This window comes from Dermacentor albipictus, chromosome 3, assembly GCF_038994185.2.
Source record: "Dermacentor albipictus isolate Rhodes 1998 colony chromosome 3, USDA_Dalb.pri_finalv2, whole genome shotgun sequence".
In the NCBI taxonomy this organism is placed as follows: Eukaryota; Metazoa; Arthropoda; class Arachnida; order Ixodida; family Ixodidae; genus Dermacentor; species Dermacentor albipictus.
This window is the reverse complement of record NC_091823.1, coordinates 146,411,348-146,439,007: the sequence shown is the minus strand read 5'-3', so window position 1 is coordinate 146,439,007 and position 27,660 is coordinate 146,411,348. Positions and strand designations below refer to the sequence as shown.

General features: G+C 47.6%; 1 protein-coding gene across 4 annotated transcripts in view; it reads left to right on the top strand.

Annotated features, from left to right (window-relative positions):
* LOC139057610 (uncharacterized) overlaps positions 1–27,660 on the top strand; it is a 174,552-nt gene that overhangs the window by 122,420 nt on the left and 24,472 nt on the right. For all 4 annotated transcript variants that reach the window (XM_070536140.1, XM_070536142.1, XM_070536139.1 and 1 more), the window contains 2 exons: positions 12,310–12,672; positions 14,952–15,187. In XM_070536140.1, coding sequence (XP_070392241.1) covers positions 12,310–12,672; positions 14,952–15,187 — 599 coding nt within the window. The remainder of the gene's footprint in view (positions 1–12,309; positions 12,673–14,951; positions 15,188–27,660) is intronic.

Sequence of the window (27,660 nt, the reverse complement as noted above, 5' to 3'; positions counted from 1 at the left end):
ATGCTGACCGATGAATAGCTGCCAAGTCTCAACATTGATCTGGCAGCGCTTTAGGAATGTGTGAGGAGTGGTGGCGTTAGTGGGGGGGGGGGGGGGGGTGTATGCCATCTGATTTCGGGGGGGTGGGGCCCGGGCCCCCCCGGGCCCCCCCTGGGTACGTGCCTGGTTTCGCCGTTAACGCGCCGCGACACACAGATTGGCGAACGACTTCGCGATATCACCGACTAAACTCACCGCCACTCAGTGGAGGAGTGCCACTCAGTGAACGGGACGATGACCGTCCCGTTCGCCGTCACCCGGCCGCTACTTGTCGCCGCAGCGCCGACCATACACTAGCCCAGGACGGGGCCGTTCTGCGAGCCCATATCCGGAAAACTAAAAGCAGCAACCGATGGAGGTGCGGTTGCTCTTTGTCGAACTGACGAAGATCCTCCGCCGCCGACGAAGACGCCGAAGAAACTAACTCGACAACACAACGACAGGCCGCCATCCCGATGAAGTTTGGAAGCAAGGAATACGCCGACGAAAGACGACGTGATGACGCCACGTACCAGCCACTGGTCAAAGAGACGCAGCCGTGATCCGACGCCAAGACCTAACTGTAACGCAAGACAAGGAACCACAGACCTCGACCTGCTTCTCGACGGCCACGCAGTCACCACCTTAGTAGACGCAGGAGCTAATTACTCCGTGATGAGTAGACCCATCGCCGCCCGGGCTGAAGAAAGTTAAGACTGTATGAGAAGGCCCTCAAATTCGGACCGCTGGAGGACACCTCATCACGCCGACTGGAATACGCACGGCAAGAATTACCGTTCATGACCGTACATACCCTACCACCTTTGTTATCCTCCAACAGTGTTCACGAGACGTCATTCTCGACATAGACTTCCTGAACCACCACGGCGCAATCATCGACCTGAAGTCGAAGTCAATAACGCTGTCCAAAGATCGACCGATACCGCTGGAGAGCTCTCGTAGCCACCACGCCTTAAGCGTGCTTGAAAGTCAAGTCAGTATCCCGCCCCGCTCTAGCATTGTTATTTCCATCGGCACCAAAACACCTGCCGAGGTAGAAGGCGTCATTGAGGGTGACCAACGTCTATTGCTAGACCGTGCAATTTGCGGCGCAAGACCGTGCAAATTGCGCCGCAATTTGCGGCGCTCGACTGCACGGAGGAAAAACTAAAGTGTTGCTGACAAACTTCAACCAGGAGTTGAAACACATCAACAAGGGCACTACGATCGCGCACATCGAGGAAATTCTGGAAACCAGTAATCAGTTTGTCCTCTCGGATTCTGCCGCGTCTAACCTGACGACCATAGTTCCCGAACCCGACTTCGACATAAATCCAAGTGTCCCCATGATTAAGCAGCAACAGCCCAGAAGTCTGCTCCGACAATACAAATGCTACTTTTCGACGTCATCAATGATTCGACAAACACCAGTCGTAAAGCTTCGCATATTTACCGAAGAGTGCGCTCGACCACTCCGCCAGAGCCCTTACCGAGTTTCGACGTGAGAACGTGAAGCTATAAGAGAACAAGCCGACGAAATGCAGCGCGACGACACCATCCATCCGTCGAAAAGCCCGTGGGCATCTCCTGTAGTCTTGGTGAAGAAAAAGGACGGAACCCTACGTTTCTGAGTCGATTATCGTCGACTTGAAAACATCAGGAGGAAGGACCTATACCCTTTTCCACGGATAGACGACGCACTAGATTGACTCTGCAACGCAAAATATTTCTCGTCAATGGATCTCAAGTCTGCCTACTGGCAAATAGAAATCGAGGAGAGAGATCGCGAAAAGACTGCCTTCATCACGCCAGATGCCTCTAGAGTTCAAGGTCATGCCATGCGGACTTTCCTCGGCGCCTGCAACGTTCCAGTGCGTCATCGACACGGTGTTAGCAGGATTGAAGTAGCAGACCTGTCTTCTTTACTAGGATGACGTCGTTGTCTTCGCCGAAAATTTCGACGATCACCTTAGGCGGCTTGCGACAGTACTAGAGGCCATCAAATCATCAGGGCTCAGTCTGAAGCGAGAGAAGTGCCGCTTCGCTTACGATGAGCTTCTGTTCCTAGGAAATGTCATCAGTAAGTCTGGAGTCCGCCATGACCCGCAGAAGACTGCTGCCATTGCAATGTTCCCACAGGCCATGGACAAGAAGGAAGTGCGTCGATTCCTTGGCATGTGTGCCTAGTACAGGTGGTTTGTCAAGGACTTTTCACGCGTTGCTTAGGCGATGACACACCTAACTAAATGTGATGTCGCCTTCAAGTCGGAAACGCCGCAAGCCGACGCACTTGAAGAACTGAAACGACGCATGCAGTCGCCCCCAGTACTTCCGCACTTCGACGAGGACGCCGATGCCGAAATCGACACTGACGCCAGTAGCCTAGGACTCGGTGCCGTCGTAGTCCAGAGAGAAAACGTACTTGTACGCGTGATAGCTTACGCTAGCCGGACGTTGTCAAAAGCGGAAGGCAATTATTCTACAGCCAAAAGGGAAATCTCGCCATTGTTTGGGCTACAGCAAAATTTCTCCCTTACCTATATGGCAGGCCATTCAAAGTCATCAGCGACCATCAGGCCTTGTGTTCGCTAGAAAATTTAAACGAACCTTCAGGACGGCTGGTGCGGTGGAGCCTAAGACTGCAAGAATATGATATTACTGTAACCTGCAAGTCCGAACGAAAACAGTCTGATGCCGATTGCCTTTCACGCGGCCCCGTTGACTCGCCGCCGCAGAATGATGAGGATGACGACGCCTTTCTCGGAATAACAGGCGCAGAAGACTTCACTAAACAGCAACGAGCAGACCCGGAGCTAAAAGGCCTCGTCGAGTATTTGGAAGGGAACACCGTCGTTGTACGTAGGGCATTAAAGCGCGGATTGTATAAGTTCACATTACAAAACAGCCTGCTCGTAAAGAAGAACTTCTCAACAGTTCGCGCCAGCTACCTTCTTGTTGTTCCGTTAGCGCTGCGTCCAGACGTACTGTGCGCCCTACATGACGATCCAACCGCTGGGCACCTAGGATTCTCCCGGACGCTGTCGAGGATACAGGAAAGGTATTACTGGCGTCGTCGGACCGCCGACGTCGCCCGTTACGTCAAGACATGCCGAGACTGTCAGCGACACAAGACACCACCGATAAGGCCAGCAGGATTACTACAGGCGATCAAACCTCCTTGTCAACCTTTTCAGCAGACGGCATGGCATGGATGGCGTCAACATCCGGAAATCGGTGAATCATCGTGGCGACGGGACTATATCACCCGCTTCGCTGAAACTAAAGCTGTACCGAAAGGCAGCGCAGCCGAAGTGGCGAAATTGTTCGTCGAGAACATTCTGCTGCGACATGGCGCCCCAGAAAGCCTCATCATCGACAGAGGAACAGCGTTTACAGCAGAACTCACCCATGCCATTCTGCAGTAAAGCCATACAAGCCACAGGAGGACAACTGCCTACGACCCACAGACGAGTAGTCCTACGGAGCGCCTGAAAAAGAGCAACGCCGACATGCTAGCAATGTACGTCGATGTCGAACACAAGACCTGGGATGCCATCCTGCCGTACCTAACATTCGCTTACAACACGGCGGTGCAGGAAACAACACAGATCACGCCGTTTAAGCTGGTTTACGGCAGGAACCCGACGATGATGCTCGACGCCATGCTGCCGCACGTCACTGATGAAGACAATCTTGGCGTCGATACCTATCTCCAGCGTGCCGAAGAAGCTCGACAGCTCGCCCGCCTACGGATCAAGAACCAGCAGCGTACCGGCCACCGACGCTACAACCTCCGACGACGCTTCCTCCAGTACCAGCCCGGCGACCGTGTTTGGGGTTGGATCCCGATACGCTGACGAGGACTGAGTGAGAAACTATTGCTACGCTATTTCGTACTCTACAAGGTGATTCGACGTATTGGCGCACTGGACTATGAGGTCATATCAGACGACATTTAGTCTTCACAGCGGCGCCGCGCACGATCTGAAGGAGTCCACGTGGTGCATCTTAAACCATTTTACGGACGCTGAGGAACTTCCTTATTTTGTTGTTCTTTTTGCTACGGCTGTTTCTTTTATTACTTTCATTTGCAGCATCGGGTCGATGCTTTTTAAGAGGGGGATATTGACACGTGTACTTGTCTTTATCGGGTGACAGGTTTCACCGCCTAACAAATGTTATCGCAGAGCGCAGGAAGTGCCTACATGCATCGGAAGTTTCTGGAATGTTATCAAAGCTTACATCCGCTGTCTGTGACCGAACCTTGTGTAATCTGAGCGCTTGTGTGCACGACGCGAACAGTGTAGAACTTTGTGGAAGGCACCCGGGTTCCATCGATTGCTCTGAAACATTCGACGAGTGATGTATAAAAGCCGACGCGCTTGAACCGCTGATCAGATTTTCGACGATCGCCATCTGTGTTCGCCGCTGTCGCCGTTCTTAGAGTGTTGCCTGTTCTTGAGGGCACAAGCTCGCCCAACAAAACGCTAGTTTCGACTTTGTTAGTTTGGCTGCTTTCTTCACCGTCAATACCACGTGACAATATCAGCTTACGCAATTTTCCGGGTGAGCTATGAGCTGGGTCTCGCTAAAACTTCAGTATCTTCAAAGAGGGGCACGCAGCCACAGTCCCATCAATGGATGCCCAAGTGACCTTGCACAGTACTGTGGACGTTGTTACAGTGCTTTAGCACGAGGTCGCGGGATCGAATCCTGGTCACGGCGGCCGCATTTCGATGGGGGCGACATGCGAAAACACCTGTACTTAGATTTAGGAGCACGTTAAAGAACCCCAGGTGGTTGAAATTTCCAGAGTCCTCCACTACGGCGTGCCTCATGATCAGAAAGGGGTTTTTGCACGTAAAACCCCATAATTTAATTTTTTTGTTACAGTGCTCTCTTAGACGATCGTTTGAGTACTTAACAGTCTCTCCAGCATATTTAATGCCGCAAGACAGGGGAATTTGGTAGACTACATTTGTTGTGCACGTCACAAAACGTTTTCTGTGCCCCACAGAGCAATAACTCTGATGTGATTTAGGCGTGTTTACACACTTACAGAGCCTTGCCAACTTTTCGGGGCTGATAAAACGACTGATTCTTGCACGCTGCCCAATTTTCTTTAGCCTATGGGAGACATCATGCTCATACGGTGGCACTGCAAACCTGCGTCTTTCAGCCAGCTGGTTCCTTGACTAAGCGGGCTCATAACGTTTTGTGCGCCTCAGAAGGTGTTCCGCTATGGCTGAAATTAAGGCCGAAGGGTAGCCAGCCCAAGAAAGGCGATCAACCTGTGCAGCAAGACTATGTTACATCTCGTGTGGGCAAGATTTATTGAGGCTGTTAACGAGACAGAACGTTATAAGACCTCGTTTAACGAGCTTTGAGTGTGCTAAGTTGAAGAGCAAGAGTGGCTTCTTACTTCTTGTTTCGAAGCACCAGCGCACATGTTTGTTAGCAAGGCACAGCCTGAGATCTAGAAAGCGCATCGAATCAGCAATGTGGACCTCATGCGTAAGTTCTAGAGGCTCCCGCTCTTTCTTGAGCATATCCAAGACTTCAGAAACAGCAGGCTCAAAAGCGTGATCAGTACATTCAATAAATATCGGATAGTCGTCCACAAACCTGCACACTTTGACAACAGGGGACGCGGCTAGGTGACCATGAATACTGCGATCGTGATGAGCTAGATAAATATCGCTTAGTACCGGCGCTACGCACGATCCTATGCAAACACTGTTCCTTTGTATGTAATTTTGTTCATTCCATGAGGCGTAAGTTGATTTCAAGTAGAAGTTTAGCCATTCAAGAAAGCTGCTAATAGAAACAACTGCAGCATTCTGTAAGCCAACTGATCCAGTCATCAATGTATTCTTCAACAACCAGTAGCATTTTGTGACGTGGAAGTGAATGGTACAGATCTTTATTGTCGATCGAGAACATCTTCATTCCCTTTTCATTCTCTCCTAAATTAATACCTTCACCAGAATCTCTAACAAGAAAAGGATCGTCAATGATTATAAGGTTTAGTTTATCTGGCAAAAACAAGCCAACAGCTTTCGCCGTTTCAGTTACGGTAACCCGCAGAGGGCAGTAATTCTGATGCGTCTTAGCAGAAATGAAAATATCTGAGGTTGGCTTTTTAGTTTTTTCTATTACTTTTGCTAGCTTTCCCTGCAAATTCATTTTGCTAAGGGATTTGCATTGTTTTCTTGCTTTTAATTTCACGTTTGCAAGGGAAACTCTGTCGTCACTTTTAAAAACTAAATCAATGGCAAGGGTGGCCTTCCCATTGAAGTCACCCAGCGGCAGGACAGCGAAACCACCATCTTTATCAGAGGGTAAAAGTGATAACGAGGTCGCTTTCAGAAACGATGGAACACATGCGATCGGGAGTACCTTTGTGGAAGGCTTGCAACGCGTTAAAACATTCACACCTCCTGCAACACGCCTTTCAGATTTGGTGTCCGGGGCATGTCCAGCGACAGTTCTTCTTTAGAATCTGCTTTTGAAAAATTTCACATAATGCGCATGACGGCTAAGTTGCTAAGATAACGTAACTGTAACTAAACAGTCGTTTACTTTAAATACCTGAGTTCACTGCACCCAAAACCTTCTAGCAAATCAGGCACTCACGTAACCTGAACTAGTAGTTGTGGGGAGAAAACAAGTGGTGGCAGTTTCGTAAGTTCGGTTTCGCACACTGTAAACGCAGGTTTTTTATGCCTTATTGGCGACTTTTCTATCCGTGAAAATTTTCCACGCTCTATGTTTTCCCAAATATAGACGTCGCGGCCACGTTTCGTGCTCGCCTGTATGCAACGTCACTTGCATACCGTCAAGTGGTCAGTGAGACTAAATGCCCCGCTAGAAAGCGAATTACCTTTGAAGTTCCTAAATTCGGAAGCACACATCATGAGTTGCAAGCGCTAAAAATTTCTGTTCCCTTTCATATTGATGACGAGCTTAGACACAGAAGATATTCTCAACTTTTCCAAGATGCCTTACAAGCAGAATTTGACCAGGTTCACAGGCATCTAGAGTTTCATCGAATGGCCGCATTCATTTACCTGAAATCGTTGAATACATATTTTAGAATATCAGTAGGACGTAGTTTACTATGTTACTTTGCTATCCTTCCGTATATTGGTCAGCTAATGTGTTTTAACCCTTCATTTTTTCCTTTCCGTGTTTCCTCCACTTCACATTCCTTCTTTCCCGTAAAATCATTCATATTCAACCTTTCTGCTCATTTTCCGCGAATATGTTTTTCATCTACTGCATCATTGCCCCGTCTCTTTCGTATTACTAGCACAAACGCGGGACGTATGCAATGAAACCCAGCCAATTTTTGGTGGTGGTTTAGATTATGCTTAATGATAACGCTTCGGTTGCGGCTCTATCAAACTTTGAAATGTGCCCTTCTTTACCATCTGTCAAATGACTTTGGCAACTGTTAAGCGAAGGCTTCTAGAACTGACTTACGATTACCCCTGATTTCGAATTCACTACCGTCCGCGAAGGCGTCCTCTTTCCTCAGTGACAGCCGATTCATTACTTGGAAGGTTCTCAGCTGCACGATTTGCCGAACTTTGTTTGCTAAATATTGGTCTTTGTTGCGAATAACCGATTTGTCGTATTTAGAATCACCCCCCTACTTCGTTTACCAACTTCAATTCTATCGCTTTATGCGACGCCTCTTGTTCTTTTTTTTCTCCTTATATTTTTTTGTTCGCATTATCTTCTTTGAATGTCCACGTTTATCTTCCATCCTAACCTAACCCTTTATCTTCGTCTAAACCCGCTCAACAACGCCTGGTAAGCATCGTTATCAAATTAGCCCCCGTATGTTACAAGTGCTAAAATGCACGCATTTTATTCTTTTCTTTTTCCAGAACAACGATACGTTGCCGCTCATAATTTAAAATTCCCACCCCATGCACTTGCATTTCTAATCACCAGCAGGTTTGCTGCACACGGACCGTGGTCCTTGTTATTGCAACGCGAGTGCTATGCACTCTCGATTGTTCAGTTTCGTTGCGTGGCTTCATGATTATTCTGCAATTGCAGGAGAGCGCTGTCGCGGCGCGATAAAACGCACAGATCCAAAACGCTGTCGTACTATTAATAAAGGCAATACTTGCCTCTTTATAGGTGCGCTATTACACAATTGTTACATGTTTTATATATTCTAGCCCTTAGTCACGACCGCATATAAAGGACAGAATGTTGCACGCATGAGAGGCGAACCGTAAGCACTGGCACACGATTTTGCCACAACCAACCGCACCTGCTGCTACCACCGCCCCAGAATCATATTTACTTTGTTTGAAGGCACAAGTTTGGCCAATAAAGTTGTCGCAGTTTAGTCTTGCTCGCCGTGCTGACTGTTTACCTGTGCTCACTGGACTGTGCGTCACAATATCTTCTTCGCCTAAACTGACACTTCTATGCAGCTTCACAAGACTGATGGCTAATCTGGAACTCTTCTTCTTTTGTCAGTCTATATTGTTACCTATTTGCGTGCATGTCTTTTGAACTACTGCTTGTGGTCTGTAGACAGTCGTCATTATGCTGCGTACGTTGTGGTTTGTCTAAGGTTCATACATTCGATCCCCTAAACTGCCCTTAATATTTTTAGACGATTGGACTTCCTGGTTTACCAATATGGCAAATCATGGCGCTGTAATGCAGAAATTTAATAGAAAAATACATTTGTTCATAGTTAGCGCTCGTCTGTCGTCTCAGAGTTTGTCCTTCTCTGCGCTCTTGCGTCTTTGTCGTGGCGTAACTCTCAATATTGTCAGGTTCGTATCATTTATCACACCTTGAAAGTCCCAAAGCTGCAGAAAGTAACTGTCATACTCAGGTCGATGGTAGCTTAGATTTTCTTTTTGGCTACCCCCCATGACCCTCCCTAATCGGCCTTCCGAAATATTTGTAGCAAGCATACAGTTTAACAGATTTTGTCTTCGTCTGCAAACACTTATTTATTTATTTATTTATTCCTACAATACTGCAGGCCCAAATGAGAGCCCAAGCAGGAGGGGCAGAATACATAAATATTAACATATGCACGTATAACATATACATACACTTATGAAAACGAAATACAAAAGCAATGCAACGTATGTAAATATCAGAGAAAAATGAAAGCCACGACTAAGTAAGATTAAGAGAAGGTACATTGAAGGAACACAACTTGACAAACATTAGATCAGTATCACACGCATATATGAGCACTTGCAACCACTATCGCGAGAGGGGGGAAATAGCCCCAGAAGTTGAACAAGCGACTATTGCAAAATACTGAAAATAATAGAGTAAGGAAGATGTGGAAAGTATCAAACGAAATTCACATGTAAAAGAGGAAAAGGAAAACAGCAACTAGGCTTGCCACAATTGCAATACCGTTAATATTAGACGCATGCGTTCAATAGAATCGGTGTTTATGAATTGTGATAATCGCAGGGTGTTTCAATCTGTTACAGTGCGCGGGAAGAAGGAAAACTTAGAGGTTAGTTCGGTTGTTATAAGGTGTTAAAGAATCAGCGTGACGATGCCGTGTTCGACGCGCGTAAGTGGTTTAACATAAGCCTGCGGTTGGAGGGACAAAAAGTTGTTCTTAGCTGATATTTCGCTTCTAAATATAACAGCTGTAGAATCGGTAGATGTGTAGTGAGGTGTTCGCTGGTGTTTCTTCAATGCTTTTTTTACTGTCCTGTGCATTGCGTGTACCAAAGGTGGTTGCCTGCATTCCCTCAATAAATTCTATTTTTATCTGAATTACGTTACTAGAGAAGAACAAGTTTTAACGGTGTTGGATCTGGAGGCCAATCCCAATTGCTGTCCCCCAGATTTTTGGACTTTGCCGTTGGGTGCGGGAGTTTGCCGAGGTTGAAGAGGACGTTGAGGAGAAAACTGGAGGTTTATTTACATTATTTACAGTGAGAGGACCAAGAAATTAAGTTAAGTCATTACGGGCCGGCAGCAACTCAGACGCTGCGGCCAGTGGCAAGATGCTCGAAAGAGATGAAGGAATGCTCCCTTGCTCCTCCCGATCTCTGGCTTTGAGCCCTTCAGTGTCTCGAAGTCACGTCACGTTCGGCCAATCGGCGAGCCCGCTCAGGTGACGCCATTTTCGGCCAGTCGGCGAGCCCGCTCAGGTGTCGTCATTTTCGGCCAATGGCAGGCGCCCATGCGATTGTGTCACACCCGGCGGAGAGGGTCGCTCCCTGGGCCCCACTTGTCCGAGGACTTACTTCTCTCTGCGGTATTGCCTTCCCGGTCTGCAACTACCGTCACCAAGGCGGACGGGGGGGGGGGGGGGGATTACTGCCAGGGCTTCACGGTGCATTACAGCCGTCTTACCTCGGGACCCACGTTACCTGGAACAGTGCCAGGCTCTCGCTTCACTTTCGGGAAGAGTCAAGCAGTGAATAGCTCCAACTGCGGCACACGAGGTGGGGGACGCCAACTCGTTTGCACGTCCCGTGCCTCGGGAACGGGGTAGATGTGCTTCTGCGCTCCTTAATTTGCTGTGACGCGATTCGATGCGGTCTGGTGAACTCGAAGGAGGCTCAGGAATAGGTCCCGTATCTAACAACGGTATCCTTGAGACGAAGCATAGTCAGCGGTCTTGTTCATCTAAAGTAGAATATATTTGTACGAATACTAATACTTGTGGCTGCACGTAGCATTGGTTATTTTATAAATTGCGTCTGTCATGCACTTCTTCCTAAAGTGCACTAGCAATTTACCATTTGAGCAATAAGACACGCAGTTATCGTTAACACTTCTGTTTGAAAAGCAGCTTTTGATAGGGGCGAAATGCACTGATACTCTATCAATCGCACTGCACGGTCCCTGCACGGTCCCTGCACGGTCCCTGCACGGTCCCTGCACGGTCCCTGCACGGTCCCTGCACGGTCCCTGCACGGTCCCTGCACGGTCCCTGCACGGTCCCTGCACGGTCCCTGCACGGTCTCTGCACGGTCCCTGCACGGTCCCTGCACTGACCCTGCACTGACACTGCACTGTCACTCGGCGGCACTGTGCCAAAACTGGGCTGATACTGGGCTGGAACTGCTCTGAGGCTGCTCTGAAACTGCACAGAGGCTGCTCTGAAACTGCACAGAAGCTGCTCTGAAACTGCACAGAGGCAGCACTGCACCTGCACTAACACTGTTCTAACACTGCTTTAACTGTGGTAACACTGCTGTAACTGCTCTAACACTGCTGTAACACTTGACTAACACTGATTTAACGGCTGTAACACTGCTGTAACTCCTAACTAACACTGCATTAACCGTGCACAAACATACCCGCTGTGGTTGCTTTGTGGCTATGGTGTTGGGCTGCTAAGCACGAGGTCGCGGGATCAAATCCCAGCCACCGCGGCCGCATTTCGATAGGGGCGAAATGCGAAAGCACAGGTGTACTTAGATTTAGGTGCATGTTAGATCCCCAGTACATGTTAGAACCCCGCAGTACATGACCGGGGTTGTTGGAGAAATATGGGAGAGGCCTTTGCCCTCCAGTGGGCATAACCAGGCTGATGATGATGATCATGATAGATCTCCAGGTGGTCTAAATTTCCAGAGCCCCCACTACAGCGTGCCTCGTAATCAAAGTTGTTTTGGCAAGTAAAACCCCATAATTCATTTTTTAAGTACTCTAAGAATTTACGATTTGAGCAATAAGAAATGTCGTTGTGCAAAAAAAAAATGTCGGCGAAATGCAAAACACACCAGTGTATTAGCTGTATCCATGTTAAATAAGCCCCGGTGGTCAAAATGAATCCGGAGTCGCCCACTTCGGTGTGCCTTATAATGAGCTCGTGGTTTTCATACGCAGAACTCCACATATTAATAAATTTTTCTCTAAATAATCATATAATAAACAGTGAGGTCCCGGTTACTTGCGAGCAGAATTGCAGCGTGCTCAGTCATTATAAACTAAATGTCGCGATATTCCTGCAGCGTCACAGTCTAATGTAACATTACAGGTGCATGCAACGTAACGCTCTACGCCTTCGAAGGAAAAATAAAGCTTGCAAAGAATTTGTCCGCTTGCAGAGGAACAGTGAGGTTGTGGCGAAGTATTCCGCAAACATTTTTTTCTGCTCTATGACTCGTTTTTCTTGCTCACGTGAACGGTCACATTGCAATGAGCCGCTCAGCATATTTACTGACTCGAGGCTGCTGATCGCACCTTTCATGAAATGGTGTGAGACTTTTGTAGAAGTAATTCTGCTGTTTTCACTTGCCACGTACGCCTGTTTCTGTCTAGGTGTTCGACTTCGTCGGAAAGCTGCTGCAGGCCCTGGAAAAGAGCACCGACATCTCTTGCCTAATCTTGGATGCCTCCTTTTCCTCTCACCGGTGCGGTTCAAGCTTCAAACGAATGCTTGCCAGACCTTCAGCTCCTCCCGACGTGACTGTAATTTGCCACAACCACAATTACCGCACGAAGTCAAACATGGTGTTCGGAGCCCTCATTACCAACAAAACAGTGACCAAGCTCACCGTTGAGGGCTTCAAATTGGGTGTCTTGGATTCTAAGTCACTCTCGAAGTTCCTTGCCACCAACAATACCATTCAGGAGATGACACTCGTTAGTATTGAGTGGGACTTGAGGAAACAAAAAACTCAGGTGAGGATGACTTCCGCCAGTTTTCAACTTGTTGAGTACCACAAGCTGGAAGTTCCTATTGTGTCAGCACAATTTAAAATTTCCATCGCGTGATGTCTTCATAGGTGCAAACTAAGGATAACACTTTCTTTCTTATATTGATGACTAGAGTTCTGAATATGCGGACATTATGATTTTAAAGTAAATATATAAAAGCGGCTAAAAAAGGAGAGCAATTTTTCTCACTGTCAATGTTCACTTTGTGGGAGAAACGTTTTCAAAAAAGTGTTTCTTCATTGGACCTTCGGTAGTTAATCGGTGCCGCAAAATATTTTTAGGCCCTCGTATTCCCGCTGCTGCGCCTATATATTGTCTCATGTGTGCCCTTAGGTTTTTCTTGCGGTTTGGTGGCCCTATCAACCGGTTAATTAGCGACCAAGAACACGTCAAATAAATTAATAAGACCAATGCTCACAATGGTCTTCAAATTTACTACTTGAATCGCCAAGACGTGGGCTCATTCACGCGCATAACTACCATACTCATAGGCGTCGCCTTAATGTACACGAGTAACTTCTATAATCAAGCTCATCCAGCTTACCACAATCGCTGATATGGTATGATCTGGTCACTTGCGTCTACAATGTGAATATCGTGCCCCTGCTGTCCTATTGCCCCACTGAAGGTATAAGCGCAGCCTACTAATCTCTCTAAGATGCCAGAAGGCTGTGCCTATAATCTCGGTCAGCAAATATCTCTGGCACGAATGACAATAATCTCTCCTTGAGGCGAAAGAGACCAAATTTGAACGAGTGCATTTCAAAGAATGTTTTGAAAGACCTTATTTGTGATCAGATGTTTATGCAAGAGAACCTTTAGATATTCCATATTCGGCGTTTCGTCCATTAAGTGTTTGACGAAAAGGAGTCTTCACGAGAATCACTCATTGAATGAAAATTTTAAGAATAAATTTAAGTGTTAAAGACAACCTCTGCTTTAAAATACAGTCACTCTTGCATCAACGGCGCTACGCGCTAGCTACTCTTCCGCTTGGCTTTTGCTAAGACATTTTATGACTGCAAGTGATTTTATGACCTTTTTGACGTGATCAAACTTGTTGCTATGGTATCTTTCGAGGTATCTCGAAATGAGGTGGTAAAACATGTCTGACAAAAAGTAATAGTGAGGATCTGTCGGCATGGACTTTATTTTTACCAAGCCTCTATTTTCGCAATGCAAGTCATTGTGCACTCCTTTTTTGACTGCAGTGTAGTGGCATTTACAAGATTGGTACGCATCTTGATTTCAGTTTAAGCCGCCTTTGCTGCCATTATCATCTATTAATCCAATGGTCCGGCCTTTTCAAACACTTCTACTTGGACGACACTGGTTGGTACTCGCCGCCTGCGGAGACAATAAGCCTTGTCAATGAATAAGTCTTGTGAGTCAATAAGTATTGTCAATAAAAAAGTCATGACATAAGACTATAAGTCAATTTGTGCGTGAATTCGTTATCCAGGCTAACTGTTCTTACAGATGTGGATAAATGCCACCAAAATATCAATTTCTAATTGACTATGAAGGTTCTGCAAGTCACTTATCCTACTGAAACTACACCATACATCTAATTACAGCAATGAAAAGGGAGCGTTACCTATCGGTGATATTCTGGCTGCACAGGCAACAGATGCAAGCGGACATGTTAGGAGCTGAAAGAACCCACAACAGCTGCTACTTATGCTCATCGAACACAAGAATATAAGTCGCAAACTTTCTAAATACCATGTATGCGAAAGCTGACCGAAAATTTAATGACTTTGTAAGATATCCGTAATTTGCGAATGCAAATCACGAACATCCCGAATTAAAACACGTTTTCTCAAAATGCAAGACATATGTAAACTTCTACAACATATGAGAGGGATTTATTTCGCTACTTTTTATTCTTGATTTCTAGGTTTGCTATGGGTTCCTGAAGGTTAACGTTTGTTACAGATAGTTTCCGGCATGATGAATATTCCAAAATATGTATTCTGCCTATATGCGAGAATGTTTTTACAAAATTTTTTATCTGTCATCTGAGTTTTTTTTGAAGTACACATGCAAGGCTTTGTGGACTCTGTAAATGGAATGCACTTCACAGCTGCGTGTTTGTGTTGTAAGAGAGTAGAGTTGAGCCTCAGCATGCAGCTTTTGCTCAGCTACTCGCATTCCTAGAACAAATGTACTACGTCTGATAATTTATAGAGATGAATCAAGAACTAATTCTTCTGTCTAACATTTTGTATTCCGACAAGCAGAAGATCAGGTGGCACGCTGACCATTTGGCAGGTGGCCTCAGACAAGCAAAGTCACTCCGGCGCCTCGCTCTGGGATCTGACTTTTCTGCTGCCGAGATTCGTTGTATCATCGAAGCCACTCAAGTATGTGAGTCTCTGAAAGAGTTGAACTTTTCGGTTATCCTTGAGTACGATGTTGAGCCGATATCTGCTGCGCGTCAGGAGATGACCAACAACTGGAAGATCACAATTGGACAGTGAGTAATTTGATTACTTCTCTACGTTATCGAGATTGCATAGCCTGCAAGGGGATTCCGGTGCTCAGAGTAAAAAAGCTTGTGTATGCTGTTTGCCTGAAGCAATACGAGCAGCAAGTGCGTGAATGAACCGCTCAGTTATTGTTGGCTATATTAATCTAGAAATAGTCTATATATAAACAGACGAATTACAACTACATTTTTTACCATGTCACGATGGAAAGAAATCTTAACTTATGTGGAAGCTTTGAAGTTGAATGTTTCATTGAAGCGATATTATTGAAGACAGTGTCATACTCGCGTGTCATCGACGTTGGCGCAGAACAGCAGCACTGGCAACGCACAGTTTGTTTTCTTGTTATCATAGATTCCTGATAACCTTAAGTTCAAGGCCCGCATTCAAAGCACACTGTGTGCCATCATTCATTAGGTAACTGTTATTCTACAGAACCTTATCGGCTTGCGTTGTGACAGTGTTCAAAACATACGCATAGGCTGTGCAGAAAATCATGCCTTCCTTGCATCAAAAAAGGGGTCTATTAAGCTTAAACTAAAACGAGACTCCGTAAATAGCTGCTGTTGCGCGTGGTCCGAGGTTCGAGAACGCGCCGTCTCCTTCTTTGTCGTTCTAGTTCCAAAAAAACTACCCTGGTTGCAGAAGTTACCGAAAAGTTTGGTTCCAGCACGTACAAGTGTTGAACGGCCCGTTTAACCGCAGATCCACCCGGTACTCTAAAGGTACATGATCTTGTCTTGCCGATCCTTCCTCTATGGAGCACCTCTATTCAAACAAAATTCAATAGTTGCCAGGGCTTGTTTGACTTTTGTAGAAGTACGAGGTCGCTTTTGTTAATTCTGCCGAACGAGGTCGCTGACTTGGGGCTGCGCATTGTTAACACAGAAAGTTATTCATTTACCAATGCTCCCAGGAAGTTCGCGTTTTGAGCAGCGGAGCTGTTTTGAGTTGAGCCTTCGCCGTTCATTGTCCGGTGTAACGCAGGGGGGCAGGTTCCGGAGTTGGTATTTTCTCCCAAACGCGGGGCGCATGCCCACTATGGTGGATTGGCCAAGAGGCACCTCAGTCCCTACTACTCTATCGGTCTCCTTACCATTCTCTTCCTCTCTTTGCTGTTGGCGTTTTCCGGTACTGTTTATATATATACACAGGCACACGCACGCGCACTCGCATATACACATACACACACACACATATATATATATATATATATATATATATATATATATATATATATATATGTTGTAATGAAGCAGACGCGCCCCTGTGTATGTGCCGTCTGAAGAGGACGATGAAGGGCCAGGTCGTTATCGCGAGCGAGCCCCGTGCTACGGACAGCCCTTGCAGTGCATTGATTTACCTAGCGTTCCACAACGTTGTGAATAACTATAAACCTCGTTCGCATTTAGTGGAGGTTGCTGAGGTCCTTCGCCTCGTCCTGGAGCTTCGCACTCGAAACCTGCCAACGAGATCGCCTTGCACTATGCCTGATCCCACAACCTCGTTGCCTGCACCACCGGTTGCGCCGGCGTCGCTCGTCAACGCGACGCACCCATTTTCAGTGGGACCGCCGAACAGGACGTGGAAGACTGGCTGTCATCGTACGAACATGTAAGTGCCCATAACAAATAGGATGACCAGCCTAAGCGGACCCACGTGCCGTTATACCTAGATGACGTAGCCAAAGTTTGGTTCTTCAACAACGAATCAGACTTTACAAGCTGGTCCGCGTTTAAGACTCTGTTTGCTGAAGTGTTTGATAGCCCACCAGCGTCTACGCCAGCATGCACAGCAGCCTGGAGAGACATTCCCCAGCTACATCGAGGATGTTCTCGATTTGTGCAAGCGGGTAAATCCGAACATGTCACAGGATAACAAGATCAAACACATCCTCAAGGGCATCGAAGACAGCGCATTGCAGATGTTGCTGGACAAAAGCCCAAGTAGCGTATCCGTCCTCATTAACCTCTGCCAGAGCTTTGACGAGCTGCGCCGCCAATGTTCCATCGCCCACCAGAACATTCAGCACGCCGATTCCGCCTCGAGCATCGCGGTTTCTGCCGAAATAACCAACTCGACCCTCTCACAGCATATCAGAGAGTTTATTCGTGAAGAGGTGGCCAGGCAGCTCTCGCTGCTGCCTCACAGTGACACGCCTACCGCAGCTTTGCCTCCAACGCTGCAGCAAGCCATCTGAACTGAGATATCTGAAGCGCTTCCTGCAGATCCTACAGCGCCCCCCCCCCCCCCATGCAATCCTATGGGTGCTCCGCTGACGCATACCAACTTGACCACTCACCCTACGTCGCTGCCTCTCAGTTATGCAGCCGTGGTTGCACGGCCACCTGCGCAAACAGCTTCCTTTTCATCGCTCATGCGTCCGGATTCCTTTCCGGTTGCACGACCGCCACCACAGTTTTTTCGTCCCACCATCCCACAACGCCATCGATCCTGCTCTTTCCCCATCTCATCGCCGCCAACTTCTCGCTCTCCTTCACAAGTTTGTCTCTTCTTTCGACTGTCATCAGACATCGCTGGGCCGTGCCACCATTGTTTCTCACTCCATAGACACCGCTTCCCACTCCCCCTTGCGACGGAACCCGTATCATGCCTCCACCGAAGAGCGCTGAATCATCACGGAGCAAGTGGACGACATGCTCAAACGTGAAGTCATCCGTAGCTTTCTAAGTCCTTGGTCTTCACCTGTCCTATTGCTGAGAAAAAAGGATGGCTCAATTCGCTTTTGCGTCGGCTACAGACGCCTAAACAAGATAACGAGGAAAGACTTTTATCCTCTGCCTTGAATCGATGACGCTCTAGACTGTTTAAAAGGTGCAGAATACTTCCGTTCCTTTGATCTCCGCTATGGGTACTGGCAAGTTCCAATGGCCGAGCCTGAACGTCTGAAAACCACATTCGTTACATCCGATGGCCTCTACAAGTTCAACGTCGTGCCCTTCGGGTTGTGCAACGCGCCTGCTACGTTTAAGCGTATGATCGACACCCTCCTTCGTGCCCACAAATGGAAGACCTGTTTATGTTACCTAGGCGACATCGTCTTCTCAACCGATTTTCCGACACACCTCGCTCGCCTGCATGACGTTCTGACCTGTCTCGAATCTGCTGGCCTACAGCTTAACCTCAATAAGTGCCGTTTCGCTGCAAGAAACCTAACCATATTGTGTCACGTTATCTCAAAAGATGACGTTCTCCCGTACCCAAACAAGCTCCACGCCATTGCAGACTTCCCGACGCCCACGTCTATCAAAACCCTCAGAAGTTTTATTTGCTTATGTTCCTATTTTCGTCGCTTCGTACGCAATTTCGCACCCATCATGGCACCTTTGACAAGTTTACTTTTTGCCAGTAACGGCATATCAGCGTGGTCACCTGAATGTGATGCAACGTTTCGGCAGTTGCACCACTTGTTGACCTCACCACCGATACTTCGCCACTACGACCTTGACGCTCCCACGGAAATCCATACTGACGCCTGCAGAGTTGGTTTTGGCGCGGTCTTAGCGCAACGGAAAGCTGGCTATGATGAATACGTCGTCGCTTAAGCGAGCTGGGCTCTAAAGAAAGCAGAAATAAATTACTCCTTCACAGAAAGAGTGTCTAGCGATCATCTGGGCACTAAACAAGTTTCGCCCATAGCTTTACGGCCGTTCTTTCGCCGTTGTTACTGACCACCATGCCCTTTGTTGGCTTTCTTCCTTCAAAGACCCGTCTGGACGCTTAAAACATTGGGCGCTTCGCTTGCAAGAGTACCACATCCACGTCATGTCTTTGTCAGCTTCCTCGTCCACCCTGTCTCCGTTCACTATCACTGACGTGCTCACAGAGCAGCGCGAGGACCCAACCCTTACATTGTTACTTGACTACCTTGCAGGAAGACGAAGGGCCGTGCCGTGATCTCGAGTGAGCCCCGTGCTACGGACAGCCCTTGCAGTGCTTTGATTTACGTAGCGTTCCAGAAAGTTGTGAATGACAATAGACCTCGTCGCAATGTGTGTGTGTGTGTGTGTGTGTGTGTGTGTGTGTGTGTATATATATATATATATATATATATATATATATATATATATATATATATATATAGCGCGAGGTCGCGGGATCGAATCCTGGTTACGGCGGTCGCATTTCGATTGGGGCGCAATGCGGAAACACCTGTACTTAGATTTAGGTGCACGTTAAAGAACCCCAGGTGGTCGAAATTTTCGGAGTCCCCCACTACGGCGTGCCTCATCAGAAAGTGGTTTTGCCACGTAAAACCCCATAATTTAATTTTTACGTCAGGAAACAGGTGGGTTGCAGTCGCAGTGGACTACGCGAGCCGCTATGCCGTACCCCGCGCTCTTCCGACCAGTTGCGCAACTGATGTCGTGGACTTCCTCCTGCATGATATCATTTTGATTCATGGTGCTCCGCGTCAATTGCTAACAGACCATGGCCGTACGTTCTTAGCCAAAGTCATTGACGACATCATGCGTGCCTGCTCAATACAGCATAAATTTACCACCTCCTACCACCTTCAAACGAACGGCCTCACTGATCGTTTGAACCGCACCCTTACAGACATGCTATCTAAATACGTTTGAAACAACTACCGTGACTGGGACCAGGCTCTACCTTACATTGCATTTGCGTATTAATCTTCCTGTCTCGAAACTGCTGGCTTTTCGCCTTTTTACATCTTGTATGGCCGTGAACCGACGCTACCATTGGACACTGTGCTTCTGTCCACCACAGCTTCAACTAGCGGTTAAGCCCGTGATGCTATCACCCATGTTGACCATGCTCGCCAACCTGCGCGCACTCGCCTGCAAGTCTCTCAAGGCAAGCAAAAGCAACGCTGTGACCTCCGTCACCATGCTGTCCATCTTGTGCCCGGCACCATCGTGCTGCTTTGGTCACCATCACGTAAAGTTGGCCTTTGTGAAAACTGCTTTCCTGCTACACAGGCCCATATCGCGTCCTTCGCCAAGTAACCGATGTCACCTACGAAATCGCTCTAACCACGGCCACTACGTCCTCCACTGTGACAACCAGTGACATTGTCCACGTCGCGCGACTCAAACCCTACAACTCTTCACGAGCCTTGGATTTTTAACAGCACCGTGACGGCGCTTTTGCCGCTGGGAGGTAGTATTACGATATCATCGAGCGATGCTCAAGGGACGAGCAAACGCGACAACGACGACGAAAGGGGTCTGTGCCTTTGGCGCGAGCGAGTGTCGGCCTGGCGATCTGGCTCCTGTGTAAATAGCCTGTATACAGCCTCTTTAATCTGTGTCTTTCCACACGCAACAATATCTATAGCGGCTCCAGAGCCACCGAAGTCCTCCATAAAGAAAGCAACAAAATCCCAATAAAGAAAGCCGTCAGGCAGGGAGATACGATCTATCCAATGGTATTCATATCGTGTTTACAGGAGGTATTCAGAGACTTGGAGTGGGAAGAATTGGGTATAAAATTTAATGGAGAGTACCTTAGTAACTTGCGATTCGCCGATGATATTGCCTTGCTTAGTACCTCAGGGGACCAATTGCAATGCATGCTCACTGACCTGGAGAGGCAAAGCAGAAGAGTGGGTCTAAAAATTAATCTGCAGAAAACTAAAGTAATGTTTAACAGTCTCGGAAGAGAACAGCAATTTACAATAGGCAGCGAGGCACTCGAAGTCGTAGGGGAATACACCAACTTGGGGCAGGTAGGGACAGCGGATCCGGATCATGAGACTGAAATAATCAGAGGAATAAGAATGGGCTGGGGTGCGTTTGGCAGGCATTCTCAAATCATGAACAGAAGGTTGCACCTATCCCTCAAGAAAAAAGTATATAACAGCTGTGTCTCACGTATGCGGCAGAAACCTGGAGGCTTGCGAAAAGGGTTCTGCTTAAATTGAGGGCGACGCAACGCGCTATGGAAAGAATGATGGGTATAATCTTAAGGGATAAAAAAAAGCAGATTGTATGAGGGAGCGAACGCGAGTTAATGTCATCTTAGTTAAAATCAAGAAAAATAAATGGGCATGGGCTGGACATGTAATGAGGAGGGAAGATAACCGATGGTCATTAAGGGTTACGGACTTGATTCCAAGGGAACGGAAGCGTAGCAGGGGGTGGAAAAAATTTAGGTCGGCGGATGTGATTAAGAAGTTTGCAGGGACAACATGGCCACACTTAGTAAATGACCGGGGTATTGGGAGTAGTATGGCAGATGCCTTTGCCCTGCAGTGGGTGTAACCACGCTGATGATAATGATGATAAACTTCTTTGGTTGTGGAAAGTAGGTAAGAACGGGCAGCTTGGCTCGATCAGGAAGGATGCCGTCTCGCGATACAACATGGCCAAGAATAGTGAGCTTTCAGGCGCCGAAACGACATTTTTCAAGTTGAGTTGAAGTTCTACGTCAGTAAAGCATTTCAGAACGTGCCCGAGACGGCTGAGATGTGTTCGGAAGTGAGCGGAAAAGACAACTACGTCATCCAGCTGGCATAGACATGTGTTTCATTTGAGGCCGCTTAAAATATTATCCGTCATCCCCTCAAAAGTGGCTGAAGCGTTACACAGGCGGAAAAGCATTATGATGATTTCGTATAATCCGTCAGGTATGAAAAAATGTCGTTTTAGGTTGAAGAGCTGTTGCAAAAGGGACTTGCCGGTATCCGGAACGTAAATCCAGCGAACTACGATCGCAGCAAACAGTCGAGGGTGCCATCGATGCGCGGTAACGGGTAAACCTCCTTGTACGTTATCTTGTTCAAATACCGGTAGTCGATGCAGAACCGAATATACCTATCGTTATAATGAGAATGACTGGTTACACCCAGGGACTGTTTGAAGGCTGCACAACGGCACGCTTGCGCATGTCCGCAACCTGGTAATCAATGACACGGCATTCAGTGGTTGATACACGGTAAGGGCGGTGCCGTAGAGGTGCACGACTGCCGGTATCTATCCAGTGAAGAAAGGTCGATGTGCTGTCCAAACCAGAAGCACGGCTGTCGAAAGAAGCGCGGAACTTCTGCAGGAGAACGAGAAGCTGGCTTAGTTCTGAAGATGATGTTTCATCGTCGATGGAGCTGTGGGAAACGTCGAGGAGTGACTGATCAACCGCAGGGTCAAAAGCAAGTGCGTTAAGGTCTGTAGAAGCAGAAGCGGCAGGAGCGTCAAAGATGCAAAAGGTGTCGACAAGTTGACCGTGGCCTAGGCATTCACCATAATATAACGGTAAAGGGCGCGCCGTGGGATTGTCGACGACCATTTTCGCGACGCCACTGCGAAGAGTAAGGAGAGCAAAGGGTAGCGGAGAAGATTTGCGGAGAATGAGCGCTTCAGAGGGCGTAAAGAGAAGAGTGCCATCAGAAATATTGGCGCATGACACAGGCACAAGCATGGAAAGCACGGAAGGTCGGCATTGTCTTCGGACACAGTTTATCACTAGAAGGGCGGTTTTCGATTGTCTCAATGTTAGGAAGTGCAGAAAGTTAGACTTCGGCGTGACAACAGTCAATAACGGCGTTATTATTTGCAAGGATGTCCCAGCCTAACATAACGTCTTGTTAACACGAGCGCATCACGACGAATTCGAAGGTATACAGTAGTCCTTTAACGAAGACGAGAGCAGTAAAGGCAGCGAGAAGCGTAACATCTTCAGTTTTCTAGGTTCGAAGGGAGAAGTCGAAGAGAGTCGTCAAAACCTTTCGTAGTGTGTGACGGAGTTCGGCGGGAATTAAGAACACGCCAGCTCCTGTATCCACAAGTGCCAGGATGGCAATTTCTTCGACAAACATGTCATATACAGTGGCTGGAGAGGGACGGGGACTTGGGCATTGTGGCGTGGATGCGGATCCTGCCTCGGGAGCTGCAGCCATCAGTTGTCCGGCTCAGTGGACATGGTACTGCACCACATCGGAGAAAGTGAATGATGTGAAGATGGTGAGCGGCGGGTAGACGCGGTTGGACGGTCAGAGAATTAGGAAGCGGTATGAAGGTTAGAAGGCGAAGAGGAAAACTGAGCGTGGAAAGGTGGCGCTCACTGGATCTTCGGGAAAGGAAGCATTGAACTACGGCAATGGCGTGCCACGTAGTTCACGTGCCACGTAGCATCACCACAAGCAAAACATATTGGACGGTCATTGAAAGTGCACCGCTGGTGGGGGTAAGGTCCGAGTCGGGGTTGAGGAGTCGCAAAATGCTGTCGGCCTGGTAGCGCCATATGAGAAAAATTCTGTCGGTCGGCAAGTGACATAGTAGGAAAATGCTTCTGAAATGCGGTCGATGGATGGAGGGTGGCAAGAGCGTTTGTGGACGAGATCAGGCAACTGCTTCAGCGTACGTGAGAGGTCCACTGACTGGTCTGCTCACGGGTTGGAAGAACGGCTTCAGAAATTTGCTCTTGAATGCAACCGCGGATCGTAAGTGGCAAAACGGGTGGTGGTTTCCGGATCGAATACATCAAAGATAGCTGGTGAGCGACCTCTGCTCGAACGAACGCCTGAATTTTCAGGAACAGAGAAGCATGGTTGGCGATTTCAAGACTTGACAGAGTAGACGTGCGTAGTGGGATTTCAGGTGTGAAGTAGTTGCCTGTGCAACTAACCGTAAATCTAACACAATTGGATGACATTGATGACAGTGTGAGGACTCTTCAATATTAACATTTAAAACACGTCGTCCTCAATACCCTTAATTATGTGTTTGTTCTTCACTTCCTCTGACAAGGACACGTCACACTCCTTTGCAAATGTCAACACTGTTCTCGATTTAGCTCGTGAAATTTCTCTGACCTCTTGTGATCGTGTACGCAAACGTTCTACACGAAGCTTTCGGACTGCTGGCCAACGGAAAACTTGTCTGAAGCTGGTCCTGAAGACCAACACGAAGTGAGGTCGGCTTCATGGTTTAGAAACCATAGTTTTCCAACGTCCGTAAGATACAATGCGACGTTTCTCAACTTGGTATCATCGTCCCACTGGTTATGGGCACTCACTTGCTGATAAGAGGAGATCCAATCATCAACTTTGTCATCTATGCCGGAGAGGGTAAGGGATCTCCCTGACGCACCGCACCAGCACAAACCAGGGTGGGTGGCGCCGTTGGAAGAGGGCATGAGTTGTCAGGCTTGATGGAGGGTAGAGTGCGCCTCCGAATTTCCAGGGTGGTCGAAACTCAGCACTTCCACAACTTGATAATAGATTTATTATCAGCGGACGCAGGCGAATGGGTAACAGTCACCAGCGTTCTACCATGGGCAGAAACCACGAGGTCATATTGTTAGCAATGCTGCGGAGGCGCAGGCCTCTTTTGTTTGTTACAATGTGTGCGTGTGTGTGTGTAATCAGAATATGGGCTTGCGTTTACTGAGTCCAGGAGACACGGCGATGCAGCCTTGGCACAGTCGACGTTTATGATGCGCCCACACAAACTTGATGATTATACTATACAGATGATCGAGTGCACAATAAATGCTGAAGCTGGCAAGAGAGTGGCAGCGCCGACGTTGCACAAACGCCTCGCTTCGAGAGCGAGAAGGGCAATGAAAGCTCTAGCCGACGGAAGTCGTTATCACCGAGGATCGAGAACGGGAAACGCAAGCCAAGCGCCTGCGAAGGCAAGTCAACCCCCAGCTTTGAGATTAGGAGGCCAAGCAGAGCCGTCGAAGCAGAGAGATTCCTCCCGGGGGGAGGTGCCGATTAACGGTTCAAGAGCGCACTCCTCGACCGGGAGTGCGGCCATAGCTGCAAGCCGTGTAATAGACTGCGTTTCGATCACAACCTCACGCAAGTCAAGAGTGCACAATCCAGAACCGAAGCTAGAATCTAGCAAAATGAGGACAGTCAGACAAAATAATTTCATGAAAATCGTGCTCAACACGAGTTCAAACTTGAGAAAACGACTACCAGTTTCGCTGTTTTAACAGCTTTCACTGCTTGGATCTGGCTTTACCTTTCAATCATTGTTCCCGCATGGATAGTATATGACGACTATTTACTGTAATCTCACTGAGTGTTAGGTCGGCAAGTGCAGATATTCGCCTTACAATGAGAAAGTGAGGCGGGAAGAGAGGGTCCAGATCACGGCAGTCGCTATAAACGTGTGTGATTGGCCTGGAACTGATCACAGCTACTACTTCAGTTTGGGTTGTTTGTAGCGGTTCTCCGTAAGAAATGCCTTGCCAATGCATTTCGTCAATGTCAGTTTCACAGACCTGATAAGTGTCTCGCAGAAATCGCCCGCCACGGTGCATGATCGGCGATAAATTTCCGCTTTATGTTATGGTTAGCGATGCAGTTATAAACTTCGTTTCTGAATGATTTCCGCAATATTGAAAGCTCTCTAGCTCTTTATGAATGCGACAGCTTTTTCAGAATATATAACAGAAGGAAGTACCCGCGATGACACAGAGCGTCGGAAAGCGCTGAGAAAACTTGTTGCGGTGATGCCTTCGACTAGTTCGAGGTGAACAGCTGTAATCACGGCACACGTGAACAGCCAAATATACACTTCGGCGTAGTCATCTAGATGGTTAACGTAGAGGGGACCAGCGAAATCTAGTCTGGGGACTTGAAAGGGCTCCGATCTTTCAGGTTGGAATGGTGCAGTTACTTCAGAGAAAGGTCTGTCGTTGTGGCATTGGCACATGATGAATCCTGTGATGAAGTTCTCGACTACCTACCGTTCTGGTAATATCCATAAGTGTTCCCTTATTGGTACAAGTGTATCAAGAACTCCGGCATGAAGAAGTTGCCGATGGTGTTACACAACGAGGGGAGCTCGCAGTAGTGGTGGTCCATTGGTTGGATATTTTTCGTCGCAGGATTTCTTGCTGAGTTGTAGGCGTTTTGCGACTCGTAGAACTCCCTTGTCGAGAAAGCAGGTCAGGTCACGAAGGGGTAAATACTTTATATGCTGAGCTCCTTTAAAGGCATGGTCAATTTATTGCGAGAAGGCTGACCTTTGAACCTTTCTTTTATTCAGTATAGTTCGGTGGCTTGCAATTCTTCGGCATTCAGGGCTCCCCGTGAAACTTCTCCAGCTTCGAGGCAAATCGTGGTATCCAAAGTTTAACACGGTGCAGCTGCAGTTTGTATTTGTGTTGTATCTGTGAATATCCATGATTAGTGGTTCGGTTTGCATAGCGATTTGCAAAGATGATGCCCGATAAGGACTTTCCTCTCTGACACTTGGTGAGGGATCGGTCGAGTTTCGCCTAGGGTGTGCTGGCCATTCATTCTCCTAACTATTAAGGCAATGGTGTCTTGCCCACAGGATATTGTTGTCAATTTATGGGCGGAGACGTCGCTCGTAAAAAAAAAAATGTAAGATTATGCTTTCCATGGCAATGCCTCCGCAATGTGATATTTGTTCTGCTCTGAATCTCCGTTATGCAATGCCGAATAAAGTTTTTTCATCGGTTAGGATCCCTGGTAATTCAGTACGCTGCAGTCATTGAATTAGTCCAAAACTGCGCTGATGTTCCCTCAGCTAGGTCTTGACGCACATACTGGTACATTCGTTCAAAGACGAGAATGGCTAGCAGTTCGAGTCTGGAAAGGCTTGCCTCCTTGATTGGCGCCAGCCTGTACTTGCACAAGACTATAGTTGAGCTGTTCTTATTTTCTGCAGTGTAACTGTAGCAAACGGTTCCGCAGGCTGACAATTACTGACGTCAGCGAAGAAAAGCCTTGCGTATTTGTCACCAAGTGCATGTATGCCCTATTGGTATAACCGGAGAATTTCAGCATCCCAGAGCTGTGGAAGTTCATTGCAGCGATTCTTCCAATCGTGTAGAGCGTCCAGTGGCAGTTCTTCTTCCCAGTCAACTGCTTTCCTCTTAAGATTTTCGGAAAAGATCTTGATCCTCATTGTGGAAAGGGTCGGCATGCTTAGAGCGTCGTATAGGCTAGAAGTCGTCTGTAGTATGAACCACTTGGTATCGGTTCTTTGTTGAACAAACTCCATAGTGCTTCCGGGCCTAAACGAAAATACGTCGGGGTGAAAATGTCATACAATTCACAGGACTTTCAGTACTCCTGTAAGTTGTCTGAGAAACAACTCAGGAGGCTGCATCGATTGTGTGCTGAGAACGCGTTCGTCGTTCGAAGTCCATTTTCGGAGCTTCATGGATGCACTTGCGAATGCCTCAGTGGTTTCCAACCACAGCTTGGACGTGCTTACGACGAAGTCCACTTCTGTTAAAATGTCGTCGAGATATATAGGACCCCACAGTCTTTCTGTATTTTTGGAGTAACCGACAACATTTGCTCAAGATGATGACGGTTGGTCGCCGTCCAAAAAGGACTAATGGTCGTGCCGAATAGTACTCTGGCCATGCGCCTTATGCGAACGTTAGAGAACGGTTGACCTGGCCTGGGCTCTTTCTCCAATCACAGGTATCGTAAAGCTTCTTGGCCTGTGCTGGCGACGCTTCTTTGCAGAAACACGTCTTT